The 19,678-nt window shown below is 38.3% G+C and overlaps 1 protein-coding gene across 3 annotated transcripts in view; it reads left to right on the top strand.

Annotated features, from left to right (window-relative positions):
• The window catches only part of LOC150087125 (dual specificity calcium/calmodulin-dependent 3',5'-cyclic nucleotide phosphodiesterase 1A-like), a 769,106-nt gene extending 749,749 nt beyond the window's left edge, over positions 1-19,357 (top strand). For all 3 annotated transcript variants that reach the window (XM_090371825.1, XM_090371826.1, XM_090371824.1), the window contains exon 17: positions 19,085-19,357. In XM_090371825.1, the coding sequence (XP_090227951.1) occupies positions 19,085-19,206 (122 nt within the window). In that variant the 3' untranslated portion in view covers positions 19,207-19,357. The remainder of the gene's footprint in view (positions 1-19,084) is intronic.
• The last annotated feature ends 321 nt before the right edge of the window (positions 19,358-19,678 follow it).

Below are 19,678 nucleotides of genomic sequence, written 5' to 3'. Positions count from 1 at the left end.
TGTATGATTTAATTCTCATTGTGGAAAGATTAAAACTGATATCTATGTGAATATTCCAAACAACTAATGCTTAGGGGTACTATATAATGGAAACCACAGTAGTGTGAACTGCCATTTACAGAATATTTCAAAAAAATTTGCTAGGATAATGGAGGGAGGAAGCAATAGATCAAAAACCTAGAGTGACAGTATACTATAAACAAGCTAGTACAGTTGAAACTCGCCGACCGGGCTAGCCAGGTAGGCAAAGTGTCTGCCTGGCAACCCAAAGGTCGCAGGTTCAAATCCCGCCTCGGGCTTGGATCAGGGTAAATGCAAAAACCTTTGGGAGGTGCATTATGGCCACAGAAGCCGATGCACCAACAACAAAAAAAAAAAAAAAAAAAAAACAGTTGAAACTCCATATAACGACCCCGTAGGGGAATGAGAAAAACAGTCAGAAGGATGATGTTTCAATCGTTCATAAAATCAGCAAAAAACCAAGTAAAAGCTTGAAAATTTAATGAAATGCTAATAATACAATAGTCTAATCTTACTTATAATATTTACTACAGTATTAAACAAGAAAATTATGATTCTAAATTTTGTATTGATTGTAGAGCACAGTAAGGTTACAACTAAATTGTGAATTTCACTACATAGGCTACAAAACCTATCAAGTGAATTGTTTCATACTTTAAAATAATCTGTCAAAACATGCTGTTTCAATGGTAGAGCATGTTTTCAAATTCAAAGAGAATTTGAAGGTGTGCAAAAGCAGTTAGCTATTTCACTTTCACAGTTAGGCTGCACTTGAAAAAAAATCGATGTACAAGTTCTAATCCTTGTTGAGCAGCTTTCACTGAAACTTCTTGTTCAACAACAGTAGGTTCCTCATCTTCATTACTACAAATTTAATTTCAAAAGATTCCATAATGTCTGCAATGAGTTCCTCTTCATTCGTGCATATCCTGAAACATTCAATGTCATCCATCTCTGCTTAATCTTTGAAGCTTAAGTTTTCCTATATGTTTAGGTGATGACGCACATGCTCAAATATTTCTTCCCTATTATTGAATTCATGATTAATAGAGGAAGAAGCATGCAAAACTTCACACAATGCATCATTCAAGCTGATAAATCCAGCATGTTTGAAGCAGTTGGCAATCACTTTTTCATCAAATTCATCCTATGCTTAAAAACAAATACATTGCCTGCAGGATGTCGATTTCGCATTTATTTTTGCTTTTAAGACATACCATTCTTCTGTAGTTTTTCTTAAACAATTTTCCTTCCATCTGTTTGTAGTGTCAATGTCCATTGCTGCATTTTTGCCACAATTTTTGGATACAAACTGTGACGAGTCTTAAATTATGGAACCATCCATCTGAACTTTTAAATTCTTCAATATCCATTTGATGCGCAGATGATTCAGCATTGGCTTTTAAAAGATTACCATCTACGGGAATGTTTTCTGTACACATGGTCATTAGCCATTCCAAAATTCCCTTTTCCAGATGTGGATACTTCACCTTTTGTGCTCGAATCCTACCTGGTGTAGCAGATTTCTCTAAACTTTCAATCTTTTTCCAATCAGAACAGTGAATAGAGTACTCTTAGGAATGCGAACTGTTTGGTGGTGTCAACCTTAAAATGCATGCTATTATCTACAGCTTGCAAAATCCTAATTTTATCTGCGATTGGCAAAGTTATCTGCTTTCTTGGAGCCATACCAATAAACCTACACTCGAACTAATGAAATGAACTTTTAATGGATGTTCCTTTCATTACTGCACTGTGAAAAAAAAGCATGGAACATCTTAACAAATGATTTCTTATGGTCAGGCTGCAATTATTTCAATATATTTTGAAGTGTTCTTTCATTTTTAACCTCGAATATTGTAATAAAAAAGTAAAAATTCAGATTAAGAGATAGAAATTTATGGTCATTATACTGAATGTAAAAAAGCATTAGGTTAACGAGAAATTGGCCAGGACCAATCACATAGGACGTTAAAAAGATGGTTGCTATAAAGAGCTTCAACTGTAATATACACAGTGTCTTCCTTTTCAGACATATAGGCAAGCAGAAATAATTAGTGAGTTATATATATATATATATATATAAAAAGAACAAAAAACAATGACTTTTTTGTGTAAACCGAGAAACTTTCATATCTGTGTATTTGCCATGTTGCTTATTCATTCCTCCAACCAATACATGGCAACAAACATAATATCCAGTGCTTCATTTCGGGCAGCGGTTCCCAACCGGTGGTTCGCGAAAGTGTTCCAGAGGGTTTGCACTAAAAATTCTGTAATGGCATCTGTTAGATTTACATAGGTTAATATAATAATAACTTACATAGATTGTAAACTACAAAATATAACTAATAATAAACAATAAGGTAAAATAATACTAATTTTATTTTTCATACTCAAGGATCATTGTTATGTATAGGTACTTTTTTTTTTTAGAACCTATAGTGCTTAGTAATGTGCATGGTGTGAAGGTTGAAAAGATGAAAGAGATACTTGTTAACAGATTTGAACTTCAGCAGATTGTAATTTTCAGGAAATATGTATGAAGTAAGGTTGTTCCAGAAAACAGAACTTGAATAAATAAATGAAGAAGAAAAGCCAGTTCTGTGAGTCTGAACTTGAACAGTAAAAGGATGTTGACCGGTTGTGGCACATGTTTGGACTGCTTTTAAAGCGAGAATGGGAATTATTGAAGCCAATTCAGAAGAAGTGGCCGTGCTAATATCTATAAAAAAGGCATGCAACAGAAACAAAGTCTATGAGACAGAGAGTAGAGAGACTGTTAGAGATGGGATATTAATTAACCTAACTGCCCTCTTTTGAATAGAATCTAGAAGCCTGAGAGAGGTTTTTGGGGGAACACCCCAGATGTGGGAACAATATTCCATGGTAGGCCAGATTTGTGATTTCTACAGAGTGAACGAACAGTTTGGAAGAAAAGTAACACCGAGAGTGAAAGAGAAAACCCAGTTTTTTAGATGCAGAGGAAGCAGTATTTGTAATGTGCTTTATGCCAAGAGAGATTAGAAGTCAGGGTAATGCCCAAGACCTTGAATAGAAATTGTCATCGAAAATAAGCATAGGAGCAGAAGAATCCTTTTTGCAAGATATAAGACAGGACTGAAATTAAGTTGTCTTTGCCCCACTGGAGAATTACCTGGAGATCAGCATTTAAGGATTTGGCAGTCGATACTCGAGAAGTTGAAATTGTTTGAGCAGGGCAAGGTTTCTCAAACTGAAAGGTGAAATGCAATGTGCTATCGTCAGCAAAACTATGGATAGGATTTACAGTCAATGGAAGGTCATTAATATACAATACGAAAAGAGTGGGGGAAAGAACTGAACCTTGTGGAATACCAGCATTAGTGGAAAAGTTAGAAGCCAGAGAGCCGTCTACCGTCATCCTCAGTGAGCGGTCAGAGAGAAAACTGGATACTCAATTACAAAGAACAGCTGGTAAGCCATAGGATGGAATTTTATTTAGAAGACCTTTATGCCAAACACGATCAAAAGCTGTTGAAATGTCAAGAGCAATGGCTTGAGTTTCACCAAACTTTTCCACTGAATTTGTCGATAGATGGGTAATATAAGCCAGAATATCACTAGTGGAGTGCCACTGATGGAATTCATACTGGCGATCATTGATCAGATGAATGATTTCCACAAGAGTTGGCGGTTAATTTATTTCTCCACTACTTTGGAAAGAGTAGAAGTAATTGCAATAGAACGATAATTGGATGGAAGGAATTTTGTCACTCCTTTTTGGGAACTGGCTGGATATGAGCAAATTTCCAAGTAGAAGGAAAAACACCTTCGGCATAAGAAAGTGAAACAAGATGACACGAAACAGGAGTAAGTTCAGTGGCACAGGTTTTGAGAACAAGTTGAGAAATACCATCAGTACCTGGAGCTTTCTTAGCATCAGATTCATCAAAATCCTTCTGACATCCTTTTGCCTGAAGATCACAGAATGCATGGGATACATACAAATTAACATGTGACACAGAAGCTTATGATAGATATAAGTTGATCGGTAACCAAGTTACAAAGGAGGTTAGGCAGGCGAATGCAGATTATGAGAAATCTTTGGCAAAGGATGCAAAGAAAAACAGCGAAGAGCTCTTTACTTATGTAAATTCTAGGAAGAACGGGATGAATCAGATTAATCCACTTCATATCAATGGCTCAACTGTTGATGATCCTGCTCCGGTTGCTAACAAACAATGAATATTTTGCATCTACATTCACACATGAGGAGTTATTCAGGTAGGGGAATGCCAGAGGTGTATTCAACTCTGGCAGTAAGCTAGATAATGTTGTAATAACTGATAGTGGAGGAGAAAATAAACATAAGAAAGGCACCTGGGGGTGGATGGAATCTATCCAGTTATAGTAAAGGAGGCGGAAAAGGAAGTAAGCAAACCCTTAGCCATAATCATGGGTACCTTCCCTGGACTCGAGGGAGGTACACATGGACTGGAGATGTGCAAATGTGACCCCAATCCACAAAGGAGGATCAAAGGGAGAAACAGGCAATTACAGACCTGTTAGTTTAACTTCTGTTCTAGGGAAATTAATGCAGGCACTGGTTAAAGAAGCATTGCAGGATCATCTAGACAAGACTTCAGTTATAGTTCGGACAATGCATGGGTTTGTTAAGGAGAAGTCTTGTCTGCTAATTTGATTGGGTACTATGATGTAGTCACAAAGGAACTGAATGCAATGAATAACTTTGATATCATATATTTGGATCTTAGAAAGGCCTTTGATACTGTTGCACATGGAAGATTGCTGCACAAATTGGAGCAGTGTGGCCTTGGAGGCAAATTGTTGCTATGGATAAAGGGATGGTTGAGTGGGAGAAGACAGAGAGTGGTAATCAATGGAAACTGCTCATCGTGGACTAATGTTATTAGTGGAGTCCCTCAGGGTTCAGTGTTGGGTCCATTGTCGTTTTCTGTATTTATAAATGATACTGATGATGGTATATCAAGCTTAATGTCTAAGTTTGCAGACGATACGAAGGTTGGCAGGGTTGTTAATTGCACTAATTACAGTATGCTGCTGCAACAGGATCTAGAAAAGTTGAGCAGATGGGCTGAGAGGTGGCAAATGAAGTTTAACATTGACAAATATAAAGTACTACATATGGGAAGCAGTAACCCCAGAGTGAAGTATCAACTGTGTGGTACTACACTGACAGTGGTAGAGAACGAAAAGGACCTGGGAGGTAATTGTGCAGGCAGATATAAAGTTTTCCGAGCAGTGCAGATAGTCTGCAAGAGTAGCTCAGTGTCTTGTCAATGATATACAGGAATTTTTCTAGCAGGGATAAGGAGGTGATTATCCCCTCGTATAAGGCAATGGTCAGGCCATTGCCTTATACGAGGGGATAATTCCAGACCCTGTATACAGTACCTTGAGTACTGTATACAGGTCTGGAAGCCTCATTTTAAGAAGAATGTAGAGCTGTTGGAACGAGTACAGAGAAGGGCAACAAGATTAGTGAACAGAACAAAGGGTTGCTCTTATGAAGAAAGGCCTAAGTTTTGCAAATTACAGTGTCTGGAGACTAGGCACCTGCAAGGTGATATGATTGAGGTGTATAAAGCCTTGAATGGTTTGAGCATGCTCAATGCTGATGGGACTCTTCCTCTTGCTCAGAATAATCACCTGAAAGGGCATAAATTCAAAATTGAGGAAAGACAGTTGTAGGATAGATTTACAGAAATTTGCCTTTAGCCAGTGGTTGGTTGATTGCTGGAACAAACTTCCATCTGTCGTTGCAGACGTTGATAGCTTATATAGATTCAAGGCAGAACTTGAGAAACATTTGGAGCCAGGGGATGAGTGAAATAAGGGTTTTTTTTTTTTTTTTTTTTTTTTTTTTCTGGCTGATGCTATATAAGCTTGCTTTCTTGCATCATCTGCCTTTGCTAATGCTAAAATGCTAATTTGAATACAGTAAAATCTTAATTTAATAGACTATATAGGGGTATGGCATTGCTAAATTGCTGATTGTCTGTTAAACTCAAAAGAAGTGCATGCATAACTTTTACACACCAAAGTTGCCAGAATGTTATGAAAATGTGCTCGATTATGAAATAAAAAAAACTTGTTTATACTTCAGCACAACCACCAGGTCCGAGATGTTTACAATAAATCATAAATACCACTGTCAGTCATATTTAGCAATCAACATAGTCTTGAAATATGGTTCACTCAAAGAGCATGTGCTACTGTATTTTATTGTAATAACAGTTGTGTGACATAGAAGTGCTTCAAATTTTGCCATATAGTGGCAGTTGAAATTCCAACTAAAGCTTATTCAGCCTAAAGGGCTATCGAGTACTATCATTTTAGGTCCAGACAAATCCCTGCTGACATCTGATCTCTTCAGTAAGCTAGAAGTTGATTGTTAGGAAAATACTAGCTCATCAAAAATAATGTATTTGACAGTAAACACCATCAGACGGAGGAAATTCATCACATAGTCTCATACTAGCATTAGCATTAGTAGAGGCATTTGATGCAAGAAAGCAAGCTTATGCAGCATCAGCCAAAAAAAAAAAAAAAAAAACCACTTCCACTTCACCCCTCTGTTCGTTCAAAATACCTGTCCAGCTGAGCCTTAAACTTATTCAGGCTATCAACTTCCACGACAAGGGATGGAAGTCTTTTCCACCAACCAACCACTCGCTGGCTAAAGGCAAATTTCCACACGTCTATCCTACATCTGTCTTTCCTCAATTTGAATTTATGCCCTCTCAGGTGATTATTCTGAGCGAGAGGAGGAATCCCATCAGCATTGAGCATGCTCAAACCATTCAATGCTTTATACACCTCTATCAGATCACCTCGCTGGTGCCTAGTCTCCAGACACTGTAATTTGCAAAACTTAAGCCTTTCTTCGTAAGATCACCCCCTTTGTTCCATTCACTAATCTTGTTGCCCTTCTCTGTACTCGTTCCAGCAGCTCTACATCCTTCTTGAAATGAGGCCTCCAGACCTGTATACAGTACTCTAGGTGCGACCTGACCATTGCCTTTATACAAGGGAATAATCACCTCCTTATCCCTGCTAGAAAAATTCCTATATATCATTGACAATACACCATGAGCTACTCTTGCAGCCCGTCTGCACTGCTCAGAGAACTTCATATCTGCCTGCACAACCACCCCCAGGTCCCTTTCATTCTCTACCACTGTCAGTGTAGTACCACAGAGTTGATACGTTGCTCTGGGGTTGCTGTTTCCCATATGTAGTACTTTACATTTGTCAATGTTAAACTTCATTTGCCACCTCTCAGCCCATCTGCTCAACCTTTCCAGATCCTGTTGCAGCAGCATAGTGTCAGTAGTGTCCTTGACAACCCTGCCTACATTTGTATCGTCTGCAAACTTCGACATTAAGCTTGATATACCATCATCAATATCATTTATGAATACAGAAAACAATAATGTACCCAACACTGAGCCCTGAGGGACTCCACTAATAACATTAGTCCACGATGAGCAGTGTCCATTGATTACCACTCTGTCTTCTCCCCCTCAACCACCCCTTTATCCATAGCAGCAATTTGCCTCCAATGCCACACTGCTCCAATTTGCGAAGCAGTCTTCCATGTGCAACAGTATCAAAAGCCTTTCTAAGATCCAAGTATATAATATCAAAGCTATTCCCTGCATCCAGTTCCTTTGTGACTGCATCATAGTATCCAATCAAATTGATCAGGCAAGATTTCCCCTTAACAAAACCATGCTGTGTCCGAGCTATAACTGAAGTCTTGTCTAAATGATCCTGCAGTGCCTCTTTAACTAGTGCCTCCCTTAATTTTCCTGGAACAGAAGTTAAACTCACAGGTGTATAATTGCTTGTGTCAGCCTTTGATCCTCCTTTGTGAATTGTGGTCACATTTGCACATCTCCAGTCTGCGGGTACCTCCCCTGAGTCCAAGGAAGCTCTCATAATTATGGCTAAGGGTTTACTTACTTCCTCTGCTGCCTAATTTAATATAACTGGATAGATCCCATCCACCCCAGGTGCCTTTCTTGTGTTTATCTTCAACAGTTTCTCCTCCACTTTACTCTCAGTTATTACAAGATTCTCTAGCTTACTGCTAGAGTTGAATACACCCCTGGCTTTCCCCTCGCTAAATAACTCCTCATGTGTGAATGTCGATGCAAAATATTCATTTAGTTTGTTAGCTGCCTGAGCAGGATCATCAACAGTTGACCCATTGATATCAAGTGGACCAATCTGATTCATCCCCTTCCTTCTAGAGTTTATATAAGTAAAGAACTCTTTGCTGTTTTTCTTTGCATCCCTTGCCAAAGATTTCTCGTACTCTGCCTTCGCCTGCCTAACCTCCTTTGTAACTTGGTTACAGATCAACTTGTATCTATCATACGCTTCTGTGTCATGTGTTAATTTGTATGTATCCCATGCATGTTTCTTCTCTGCCATATGCCTCATCAGTTCATCTGACATCCATTTAGGCCTAAACCTTGAACAATATTTCTTAGTTGGTATGTAAAGCCTAGTAGCTTCCAAGATATGTTCTTTGAATGCTTCCCATTTTGCATTTGCTGTTGGTAACATCATCAGTTGGTCCCACTGTATAGAATTTAAATACTGTCTCAGTCCATCGTAGTCGCCTTTACGAAAGAAATAACCCTTCCCTTTACCCCTAATGGTAGTTACCTTTTTGAGTAAATCCCACTTCAGCACACTGTGATCACTGCCTCCTAGTGGTTCCTTTATCTGCAGATTCTTAATGCATGAAGAGTCACTGCTGATAATCAAATCAAGAGTATTCCTCCCTCTAGTTGCCTCCCGAACATGCTGATGTAGAAAACAATCATCCAATAAATCCACAAAAGCCTTGCTAGTGTGTGAGTGACCAGCCCCCAAACTCCAGTCAATATCTGGGAAATTAAAATCCCCCATTATAAGACTCTCTGATTTACTGGCCCACTCTATTTCCCTGTACAGTTTCTTATTATACTCATCAGAGTCATTAGGCCTATAGCACACTCCTACTCTCAATTTTGATCTCCCAATGCTTATGTCACACCAAACTGACTCGACACTGCACTGTCCTGCTATGTCCACTGGCTTCACTTCCTTGGATTTTATGTATTTCTTAACTAATAGCATAACCGCTCCTCCCTTCCTATCCAGTCTATCCTTTCTGACTTTCTAACACAAAAGCTCGGTTCAGTAAAACACTCTGTTATTTCTGGACTTCAGATTATTGTCACAATATTCTGCACAATATTATCCAAGTATTTATTGGTTATATAATGTAATTAGATTTTGTAAGTATGTAATGTAAATGAAGCAATATACCAATCATTATGTTTTCAGTGTCAATGTCCCTCCAAGAGATAGTTTGCATTCTTGAATGAAATTATTTTCCTTTACACTGTGGTAAGTATAGTATGGAGACAATGCAGAATTGAACTGAGTAATAGGCTTTATTCCCATGAGTTATCCAATATTTTACTATAAATATGCATCACCACTTGGCATCTCTCATCTTACAAACTATCACTTATGAAACTATCACTGGGTTGTCAGATAGGATGGCATAGTCATCTCAGAAACTGGCTATGGCATCCTCTATGACAACCCAGGGAAATAACACTGTCTCATATAGCTGTATGTGATGATACCCTGGTAACTTTTTAAGGGCTATAGAATGCCATAGTAATCTCAGAAGATGGCTATGGCATTCTATAGCCACTAAAAAAGTTATCAGAGTATCATTACATATAACTATATGAGACAGCATATAAATATTTCTGTGAGTGATATTTATATGTAGTACCATTAGCATTAGTAGAGGCATATGATGCAAGAAAGCAAGCTTATACATCAGCCAAAAAACAAAAATAAATAAAAATAACCCATCCATTCGGTCCAAAAGTTTGTCTAGTTCTGCCTCGAATTTATTTAAGCAATCAACCACATGCTGGCTAAAGGAAAATTTCCGCTCATTAATTCTACAACTCAATTTGAATTTATGCTTCCTCAAGTGCATAATTTGAGCAAGAGGAAGAATCCCATCAGCAGTGGGCTTGCTAAAACCATTCATGGCCTTATACACCTCAATCATATCACCTGGCAGGTGCCTAGTCACATAATGCAATTTGCAGAACTTAAGCCTTTTTTGGTAACAGCAACCCTCTGTTCCCCTTACCAATCTCGTTGCACTCCTTTGAACTCATTCCAGCAGTTCTACATCCTTCCTACAATGAGGCCTCCAGACCTGTATGCAGTACTCCAGGTATGGCCAGACCATTACCTTGTACAAGGGGATAATCACCTCCTTACACCTGCTAGCAAAATTCCTGTATATCATTGACAAGAGCCCATGAGCTGCTCTTCCAGCCTGTCTGCACTTCTCAGAAAACTTCATATCTGACTGCACAATTACCAAAAGTATTTTTCATTATCCACTACCATGGTGTAGTAATGCAGTTGGTACATTACTCTGAGTTTTACTGCTACCCATCAGTATTTTGCATTTTTCAATGTTAAACTTCAGTTGCCACCGTTAATGTTAATGACAGTAACCGCATACCATGGTTACTGTCATTAACAACTCTGCCAACCTTCATGTTGTCTGCAAACTTGGACCTTAAGCTTGATGTACCTTCAACAATATCACTAATAAATATATAAAAAACAACAATGGGCCCAACACTGAACCCTGGGGAACTCCATTAATAACATTAGTCCACAAAGAGTATTGTACATTGATTACCATTTTCTGTCATTTCCCACTCAACCATCCCTTTATCCATAGCAACTTGCCCTTAATGCCATACTGCTCCAATTTGTACAGTAGTCTTCCATGTGTGACAGTATCAAAAGCCTTCCAAAAATCCAAGTATATGATTATCAAAATAATTTTTTGCATTGCTTTGTGACCACATCATGGTATCCAATCAAATTTGTCACACAAGACCCAACTTGTCTTGTTAAGATACTCCTGCCACGCTTCTCTAACCAGTAACTCCATTATTTCCCCTGGAATAAGTTTAAAAGGCCTGTAATTACTCGTGTCACCCTTTGATCCACCTTTGTGAACTGGGATACATTTGCACATCTCCAGAATGTGGGGGACCTCCCACGAGTCCAAGAATGCTCTCATAATTATGGCTAAGGGTTTACTTCCTTCTTTTCTGCCTCCTTTAATATAAGTGAATAGATCCAAACCACCCCAGGTTCCTTTCTTATGTTTAACTTAAACAGCCGACTGGGCTAGCCGAGTGGGTAAAGTACCTGCCCGGCAACCCAAAGGTCGCGGGTTCGATTCCCGCCTCGGGCTTGGATCAAAGTACTGCAAAAATCTTGGGAGGTGCAATATGGCCACAGAAGCCGATGCGCCAACAACTACCAAATCAAAAAAAAAAAAAAAAAACTTAAACAATTTCTCTTCCATTTTACTCTCAGTTGTTATAAAATCAATTAGCTCCCTGTTAGAGTTTCATAAACATCTGGCCTCCACTTGCCCAGAGAATTCCTCGTGTGAATGTAGATGAAAAATGCTCATTCAGTTTTTCAGCTATCTGAGAAGGATCATCGACATTGAATGAACCAATCTGATTCATCCCCTTCCTTCTAGAGTTTACATAAATAAAGAAGCCTTTGCATCCTCGCCAGTGCCTAGTCTGGAGACTTGGCACCGGCGAGATGATCTGATAGAGGTGTACAAAGCCTTGAATGGTTTGAGCATGCTCAATGCTGATGAGATACTGCCTCTTGCTCAGAATAATCACCTGAGGGGGCATAAATTCAAATTGAGGAAGGACAGATGTAGGATAGATGTGTGGAAATTTGCCTTTAGCCAGCAGGTAGTTGGTTGGTGGAACAGGCTTCCATCCCTTGTTGTGGAAGTTGATAGCCTAAATAAATTTAAGGCTCAGCTGGACAGGTATTTCGAACGAACGGAGGGGTGAAATGGAAGGGTTTTTTTTTTTTTTTTTGGCTGATGCTGCATAAGCTTGCTTTCTTGCATCATATGCCTCTACTAATGCTAATCCTTTGCCAAAGGTTTCTCGTAATCAGCCTTAGTTTGTCTAACCTCCCTTGTGACTTGATTACAGACTAGTTTATATCTACCATAGGCTTCAGTATCTCCTGATAATTTATATGCATAACATGCATTTTTCTTCTCTGCCACGAATCTGATTAGTTCATGTGACATCCATTTAAGCCTAAACCTTGAACAGTATTTCTTAGTTGGTATGAAAAGCCTAGTACCTACCAAGTTTAATTCCTTGAATGCATCCTATTTAGAATTTTCTGTTGGTAACAACATGAGTTGTTCCCACTGTTTAGAATTTAAAAACTGTCCGAGACCACTGTAGTCTCCTTTACAAAAGCAAAAACTCTTCCCTTTACCCCTGATGGTAGTTACATCTTTGAGTAAATCCCACATCAGTACACTGTAATCACTGCCACCTAGTAATCACTAGGTGGCAGTGATCACTGTGATAATCACTGCCACCTAGTGGCAGTGACTGCCACAAATAAATAATCACTGTGATAATCAAATAATGAGTATTCTTAATGCATAAATAATCACTGTGATAATCAAATCATGAGTATTACTCAATCTGATTGCCTCTTGAACATGCTGCTATAGAATATGATTATCCAATAAATTCACAAAATCTTTCTAGTGTGCGAGTGACCAACCCACAAGTTCCAGTCAATATCTGGGAAGTTAAAATCATCCCCCATTATAAGACAATATGATTTACTGGCCCACTCTTATTTCGTACAATTGTTATTGTACTCATCAGACCTATAACACACTCCTACACTGAATTTTGTTTTCCCAGTGCTTCTGTCACACCAAATTGATTCAACAGGCACTGTCCATCCATGTAAACCTTAGATTTTGTGTTTCTTAACTAACAGCGTAACCCCTCCTCCCTTCCTATACACATTGTACTCCCCAAATTCCAATTCTGCATTCCTTATATTTATGTGACACTATGTTTCTGATATTCCAACAATATCTGCCTTTGATGTCTTGACCAGCAGCTCAAATTTATCAGATTTATTTACTAAGCTCCTAGCATTAGTGTACATGTAAGTATACATGCACCTGTTGTTACTCTTAGTTACCCTAACACAGCCCATGTGCGCTGAAAGGACAGAATTCGTGGGATAACTAGTTCCTGGGCAATGCGATGCTGTCACCCCTCTCACTAGTGGATGAACCCACCGCTTTACAGGTATATAGGTACACTGCATTCACATAGATGGTAATTCGATGTCAGTATGGATAAACATCATGAGTTAACCGACTTTGAAAGATAGTGGGTGCCCGAGGCATGGATCACTATCATGGAGTTGGTATAGAAATGGCACTATCCCTGTTTGACAGTATCAAGAGTGTATCAGGAATACACCATTTCCAGAATAATGTCTCATCATGGACAGCGCTGTGGGCGAAGAAAGGTGGTGGATGAACACGGCTGTCAAAGTCTGTCTTGCATTGTTTCAGCCAACCAAACAATGACAGTGGCACAAATCACTGCTGACTTTGAGGGAGGTGCTAGAAATGTCTCCACCAAGACCATCATTTGATTATTAGCCACAATAGGTAATGGGAGCTGTCGGCCCACCAGAGTTCCATTGCTAAAACCATGACACAGGACGCTATGCCTCAACTGGGTGAAATAACATCAGCACTGGACCTTGGATGACTGGAGATGGGTCTCCTGGTCTGACGAGTCTCGTTTACAGTTATTTCGAGTGGATGGGAGGGTGCACATCTGGTGGAAACTGTATGAAGCTATGCACTCATCATGTCAACAAGAAACTGTTCAAGCAGGTGGACAGTCAGTAATGGTCTGGGACGTGTTCAGCTGGTGCATGTTAGGACCTCTGGTATGTCTAGTTGCATCTCTGAACAGTCTAGATTATGTGTCAATGCTTGTAGACCATCTGCATCCTTTCATGGTCATTGTGCACCCACAGGGCAATGGACTCTTTCTGGAATTGATGATCATTGGACTCTTCCAGTAGGACAATGTGCCTCCCCACAGAGCCGTGGTGACTAGAACATGGTTCGAAGAGCATTCTGCAGATTTTACCACCATGGGATGGCTTCTCTGTTCATCGGACGTGAACCCTGTGGAGCATCTTTGGGATGCTGTGGAAGGTCCGTTCGAGCTTTGGATCCCCCACCCAGGAATACGATGAAATTATGGACAGCGCTGCAACAAGCATAGATGGAAATCCCTGTGAAACACTTTCGTGAACTAGTGGACTCGGTGGCTTGCCTTTTGACTGCCCTTATCCGGGCGAAAGGTGGGCCTAACCCTTACTAGGTAGGTATCCTGTGATTTCTGTCCATTCAGTGTATTTACTTGTTCCATGATGACTCATGGCAATCCTTGAAATCCCCAGCACCTTGCTTTCCAGGCTGCTGCTCATTCCAATAGAAGCAGTGCAAGAATCGCTGTGGCTACTGTTAATATATTGGTCTGTAAATCTCCCCAAGCTAGCAGTTTTCCGACCCACCTAACATTTCTTCTTATGTTCTTGCACCCTTTCTATTTAAGTGCATCCCATCTCTGTAGAAGCAGTCTCTCCTGTTAACAAGAGTAGATCATGCTGAGAAAAATTCTACCCCACGAGCCTTGCACAATCTCTCCAGGGCCGAATTGATTAACAAGGTTGTCATCATATACTGCTTCCTATCGTGTCTGGGTAGAATTGCAGACACTTTCAAACCCTAATTCGTGACTTTTTTTTCAACTTTAACCTGTACTTGTTAAGTAAGTCCACAGGTCTCCTGCACTTAATGTCATTAGTGCCAACATGTACAACAATGTCATCATTTGTGCCCTATCAGGGCAGCCCATAGAAATACATGTACTGTGTCGCAAGAGAAACGAACCTATTTACAAAGGCAATGGTGTTTTATTCTGTAAAACCTTTTTTTTTATGCAAGTAATAATTAATGCTGTAACTTCTTTTTTAGAATTCCCAGTACATAAGAAAGCCGACCGGGCTAGCCGGGTGGGTAAAGTGCCTACCTTAGCAACCCAAAGGTCGCGGGTTCGATTCCCGCCTCGGGCTTGGATCAAAGTACTGCAAAAACCTTGGGAGGTGCATTATGGCCAAAGAAGCCTATGCGCCAACAACTACCAAAAAAAAAAAAAAAAAAAAAAAAGTACATAAGAAAATCATAGAATACTCCTTTGCTCTTAAATATTACATTCAAATGAAACACACATTAGAACAAAATTTTCTAAAAGTCCCAGATGAAATATGAATGTTTAGAGTATCTGAAACAATATCTCATATAACAATTAACAACAAATAACTTTACTATCAGTGACAGTGAGTAGGAGGGTCGCAGCGGCGTGCGTGAAAGGTGACGGGCGTAAGCCCGCCTGGAGCCACCACTGGTGCAGATCTTGGTGGTAGTAGCAAATACTAAACTGTCCCTATGGACTAGAGATGAGCAAATGTATATCCCCAATTCACAAGTATATACAGTATTCTATATAAAATTAAGTATTTTTCAGGCATCCTCATACACAAACATGTCCAGCAGACTGGAATAGCCTGTGGCATGACTCGTCACGTCACAGTACTGATTTCCAGTGTTCAACAATCCAGGGTTTGGAGGCTTGCATCATGCCAATTTGAAGTTGTGCATTTGTTTTATTAATCAAAGCTTGTGGGCTGCAGCCCTTCCATGAAAATTCACTTAACTTAAAATAAAATGCTACAAAGGAAGGCCTCTTTCAAATGTAAATCAGATTACTTGAAGTAAATAAAAAAAATTGTTTTCTTTATAACAATGCACATATAAATAACTGTACAAACTCCATTTAAATTAGGTACTACAGTAGTGTATAGTTTTAATTTGTGACTCTAGTTGACCAAAAATAAGGAAATAAATCCTTTAGGATTGGGGCTGTTTAAGGATGCAATGTGTTGAAAATATTGAAAATAATATTTACATACATAGAAAATTATTATAAATACTAATAATAATGGGGGCATGATAGCCCAGTAGTTACAACAGCAGGCCCAAGTTCAAGCCCACCTTGGAAATATGCAGTTCTCTGCATGTTATGGAAAGATTCAAAAGTTTTACTATAGCATGCAGCTCCAAACTCAGTTTCCTAGGGTTGATAGCAAGATGATGTAACCATCGATATCAAGGCATGTCAGCTCCTATCAGTCAATATTATTTGACACCTTGGTTGTTTCTTGGGCTCAGTGTCACCTCTGCACTTCCATTTAGTGAACTTATTTTGAACTGTTGACTTGGAGTATGTTAATTCCTGAGCAATAGCACATACATGGACACAATCCCCCACATTATATCCCACTATCATTCTCTGAAACTACATTAGCTCTTTTCACATGCTCATCATTTGGTGTACACACTTGAAATGAATTTCTGGCTGACAACATCAGACTTGTTGATTTCATTTACGAGCTAAAATATTTGCATATACAGGCAGTTCTCGCATTTATGATTTTTTTTTTAAAGTATCAACAAAATCAAAAATATGGACATTAATTGCAAAAAATGAATGTTAAACATTCATAAATACTGCCAAACCACGCACGTAGCTATAAAATACAGTGTACTCCGCCTTACAATATTAATCCGTTACCATCGTATCGTTGTGTTTTGGTAATTCATTCCACGACCTCTGAAGTTCAAATTTTCGCTATAAAAGTCCCTAAAAGGTCATTTTTATAGTGTAAATTGTATTAGTTACCAATTCAAATCATTAAACGCATTACACTTTCATTGTTATCATATGTTATAAGAACCAATTCTGAATGGCTTTGTGATATTTTTCTACAGCACATTTCTGGAGGTCACGACCATAAAACAATAAAAACTATTTGCACTTTCCAGTTTATTGGGCTTTTCTGTTACTGCAAACAATTATAAACAGGTAGTAAATGCAATGTCATTGCACTTGTGAAAATACTGATAGCTGGAAATCTGTGGTTTTTTACGTTATTGTGGTGAAATGTATTTGCACTTTACTGAAATCTTCAGTCATATAAAAAACAAATAAATTTTCAGAATCTTCTCTTCATTTATTTTTTTAAACATCCTAAACTTGTTACTCCACGCAAATCGCATTAGTTGCAATTTGTGCATTCTGTTAAAAAATGCTTATGCATGCTATTGAAATTTATAAAGAAAAGAGAAGATTATCTTGGAAACAAATGCCTCTTGAAACATTTCTGAAGAAGATGACTCCTGGCGCCTCTGTAGCCAGGTGGGCAGGAGCAGCAGTGCGTAGTACACGCTTCTTGATTAGACCGGGGTTCGAGCCCGTGACCACCAAATACGGAGGATGCTGAAAGGTCAGGGAATGACCACCACATATCCCAGGAGCAATATGGCATTAGTTGCTAATGCTCCTAAAACCCAAATAACAAACAACAACAAACAAAGCTTCTTGATTAGACCGGGGTTCAAGCCCATGACCACTAAATACGGAAATGTCAGGGAATGACCACCACATGTCCCTGGAGCAATATGGCCTTAGTTGCTAATGCTCCTAAAAACCTAATAATAAACAAACAACAAAACAGACGACTCCTTGTGCAACAAACCAACGAGTGCCGAGCCAATAATGAGTGATCAACGAGTGTGCATTTAGTCAATGATGATGATGAAGAATAAACATTCTTTAACATTTGTAAGCCATAAATAATTTCTCTATTATTATAATTTGCTTGATTTTACAGGCTACATTTTCATTTCTTTGGATAAATCAATCATTGTTTAAACCTAAACTAATTAGCTAACTAATTTCATTGTTGATAATGTACCCCAATTTTTAACATTATGTCTATGGGAAATAAATTCCCGCTTTACGAGTACATGCTAGGAACAAATTAACTCGTAAAGTTGAGAACTACCTGTATTTCATAATCTCACACACAAATTTCTGGAATGCAAAGGATATCCCAAGGTAAATGAAGTTGAGCTACTTTTTCATCAATTTTCTCTCTGTTTTATGATAGAAATGCTATCATTATCTCCTTTTAGTAATGATGAACATAACAGAGAACCTTAAGTGACCCATAGAACCATAACAGAACATAAGAGAACCATAACAGAGAACCTTAAGAATAAAATAATCAATTATATGCAAATTGGATTTGATTCGACATAATGAAAACTAAAGTTAAAATGCTGTTACTCCTTCGGCAATAGTTCCGTTCTTCCAGTATATATATAGTTACATTTTGTCACTTGTTATTGATTTCATAATAAACTAATTTGCATATAATCAATCATTTAGACTGTTAATCATTCGATTATGTCCATCGCTACCATTTAGTACATAATACAAGTTTGACTTTGTTTCCATTGTTCCACAATGTGTGTGCAATATGCTATCTTTCTGTTACTTATTGGTAAGCTAGTGATGTGTTTATGATGAATGTAGCATAAGAAAATATACTTATCAATATGATGCTACTTCCTTGATACTGGAAGTTGGGAATGTCAGGAGTATACTCAATAAAAAAAAGGATTTAATAATAATAAAATACCTTTGTAACAGAATATTTCCATATGATAAATAAAAGTTTTCATCGTATAAACTGAAAATTAAGTAAACACATTTTTCCAAGCAGGCTAATTTTTTGGAGTACTAGAGGACTGACAGTGTACAAAGTAATAGGCTCTTGCTGTCCCAGCAAAAAATAAAAATCAGCACCACAGGTCTTTTAATTTACCTTCCCTGGTAAAAGCATATTTAATACCATGAAAAGTTTACCTTTATTTTATTTTCCCCCTCTCAAAGTCATAAAGATCTCAGTCAGTCCCATGAGGCATCTAGTTAGGAAGCTCTGTAGCCCACATTTTTGCATGAACTCAATCAGATTTCCTCTAATGTATTTCCTCTAATGTACCAAGCTCTTTAGCTCTTGTTAGGTCATGTATCTTTTTTGCATAAACTGTTCCTGTAGAACTACTTTCTGTTTTCAATTTTCAAGGAGTACTTTTTCCTTTCATTTATATTTTTTGCAGATGCTGAACTGAGGGCACAGTTATCAGTTTCACATGATGACTTCAGTTCCAATAATGGTATTCATAACAGTGCTGATGGCAATCCAGGAAGCTTTGACAGCAGTGATGGAGTATCAGTATAAATGCTACAAGAACTGACAACTTATTAAGAATGACACTGTCATGATGGTTGATTATTCTACCCATGAATTTCAGTAACTCCTGTTGCAGAACCGCTGAATTATTGGCAGCAGTTATCTTTTGTGATGTCAATGTCTTTGGATTGTACATCTGTTTCACACCTAAACACATATCTCTTGTACAATAACTCATAATTGGAATGAATAATGACATTGGTTGCTCTCAGTTGCATGAATATCAACTTGTTTCAGCAAATCTGTTGCATTCCTTCTCAAGATTTGACTCCTAAGTCAAGTTGTACTACTTAAAATTATGATAATATGGTAGAAAATATGTGCAACTGGAACTTTGTCCTCAATAACATAATGTTATACCTACGAGGACATGGTTCAAGTTAAGTTCACTTGTCATTTATTTTATATCATTGCAGCTTATTATTAAAAAAAAAAAAAAAAAAAAATATATATATATATA

This window comes from Mastigoproctus giganteus, chromosome 4 (assembly GCF_048544385.1).
Source record: "Mastigoproctus giganteus isolate SK-2022 chromosome 4, ASM4854438v1, whole genome shotgun sequence".
Lineage (NCBI taxonomy): Eukaryota > Metazoa > Arthropoda > Arachnida > Uropygi > Thelyphonidae > Mastigoproctus > Mastigoproctus giganteus.
This window is presented reverse-complemented; position numbering and strand designations above follow the sequence as displayed.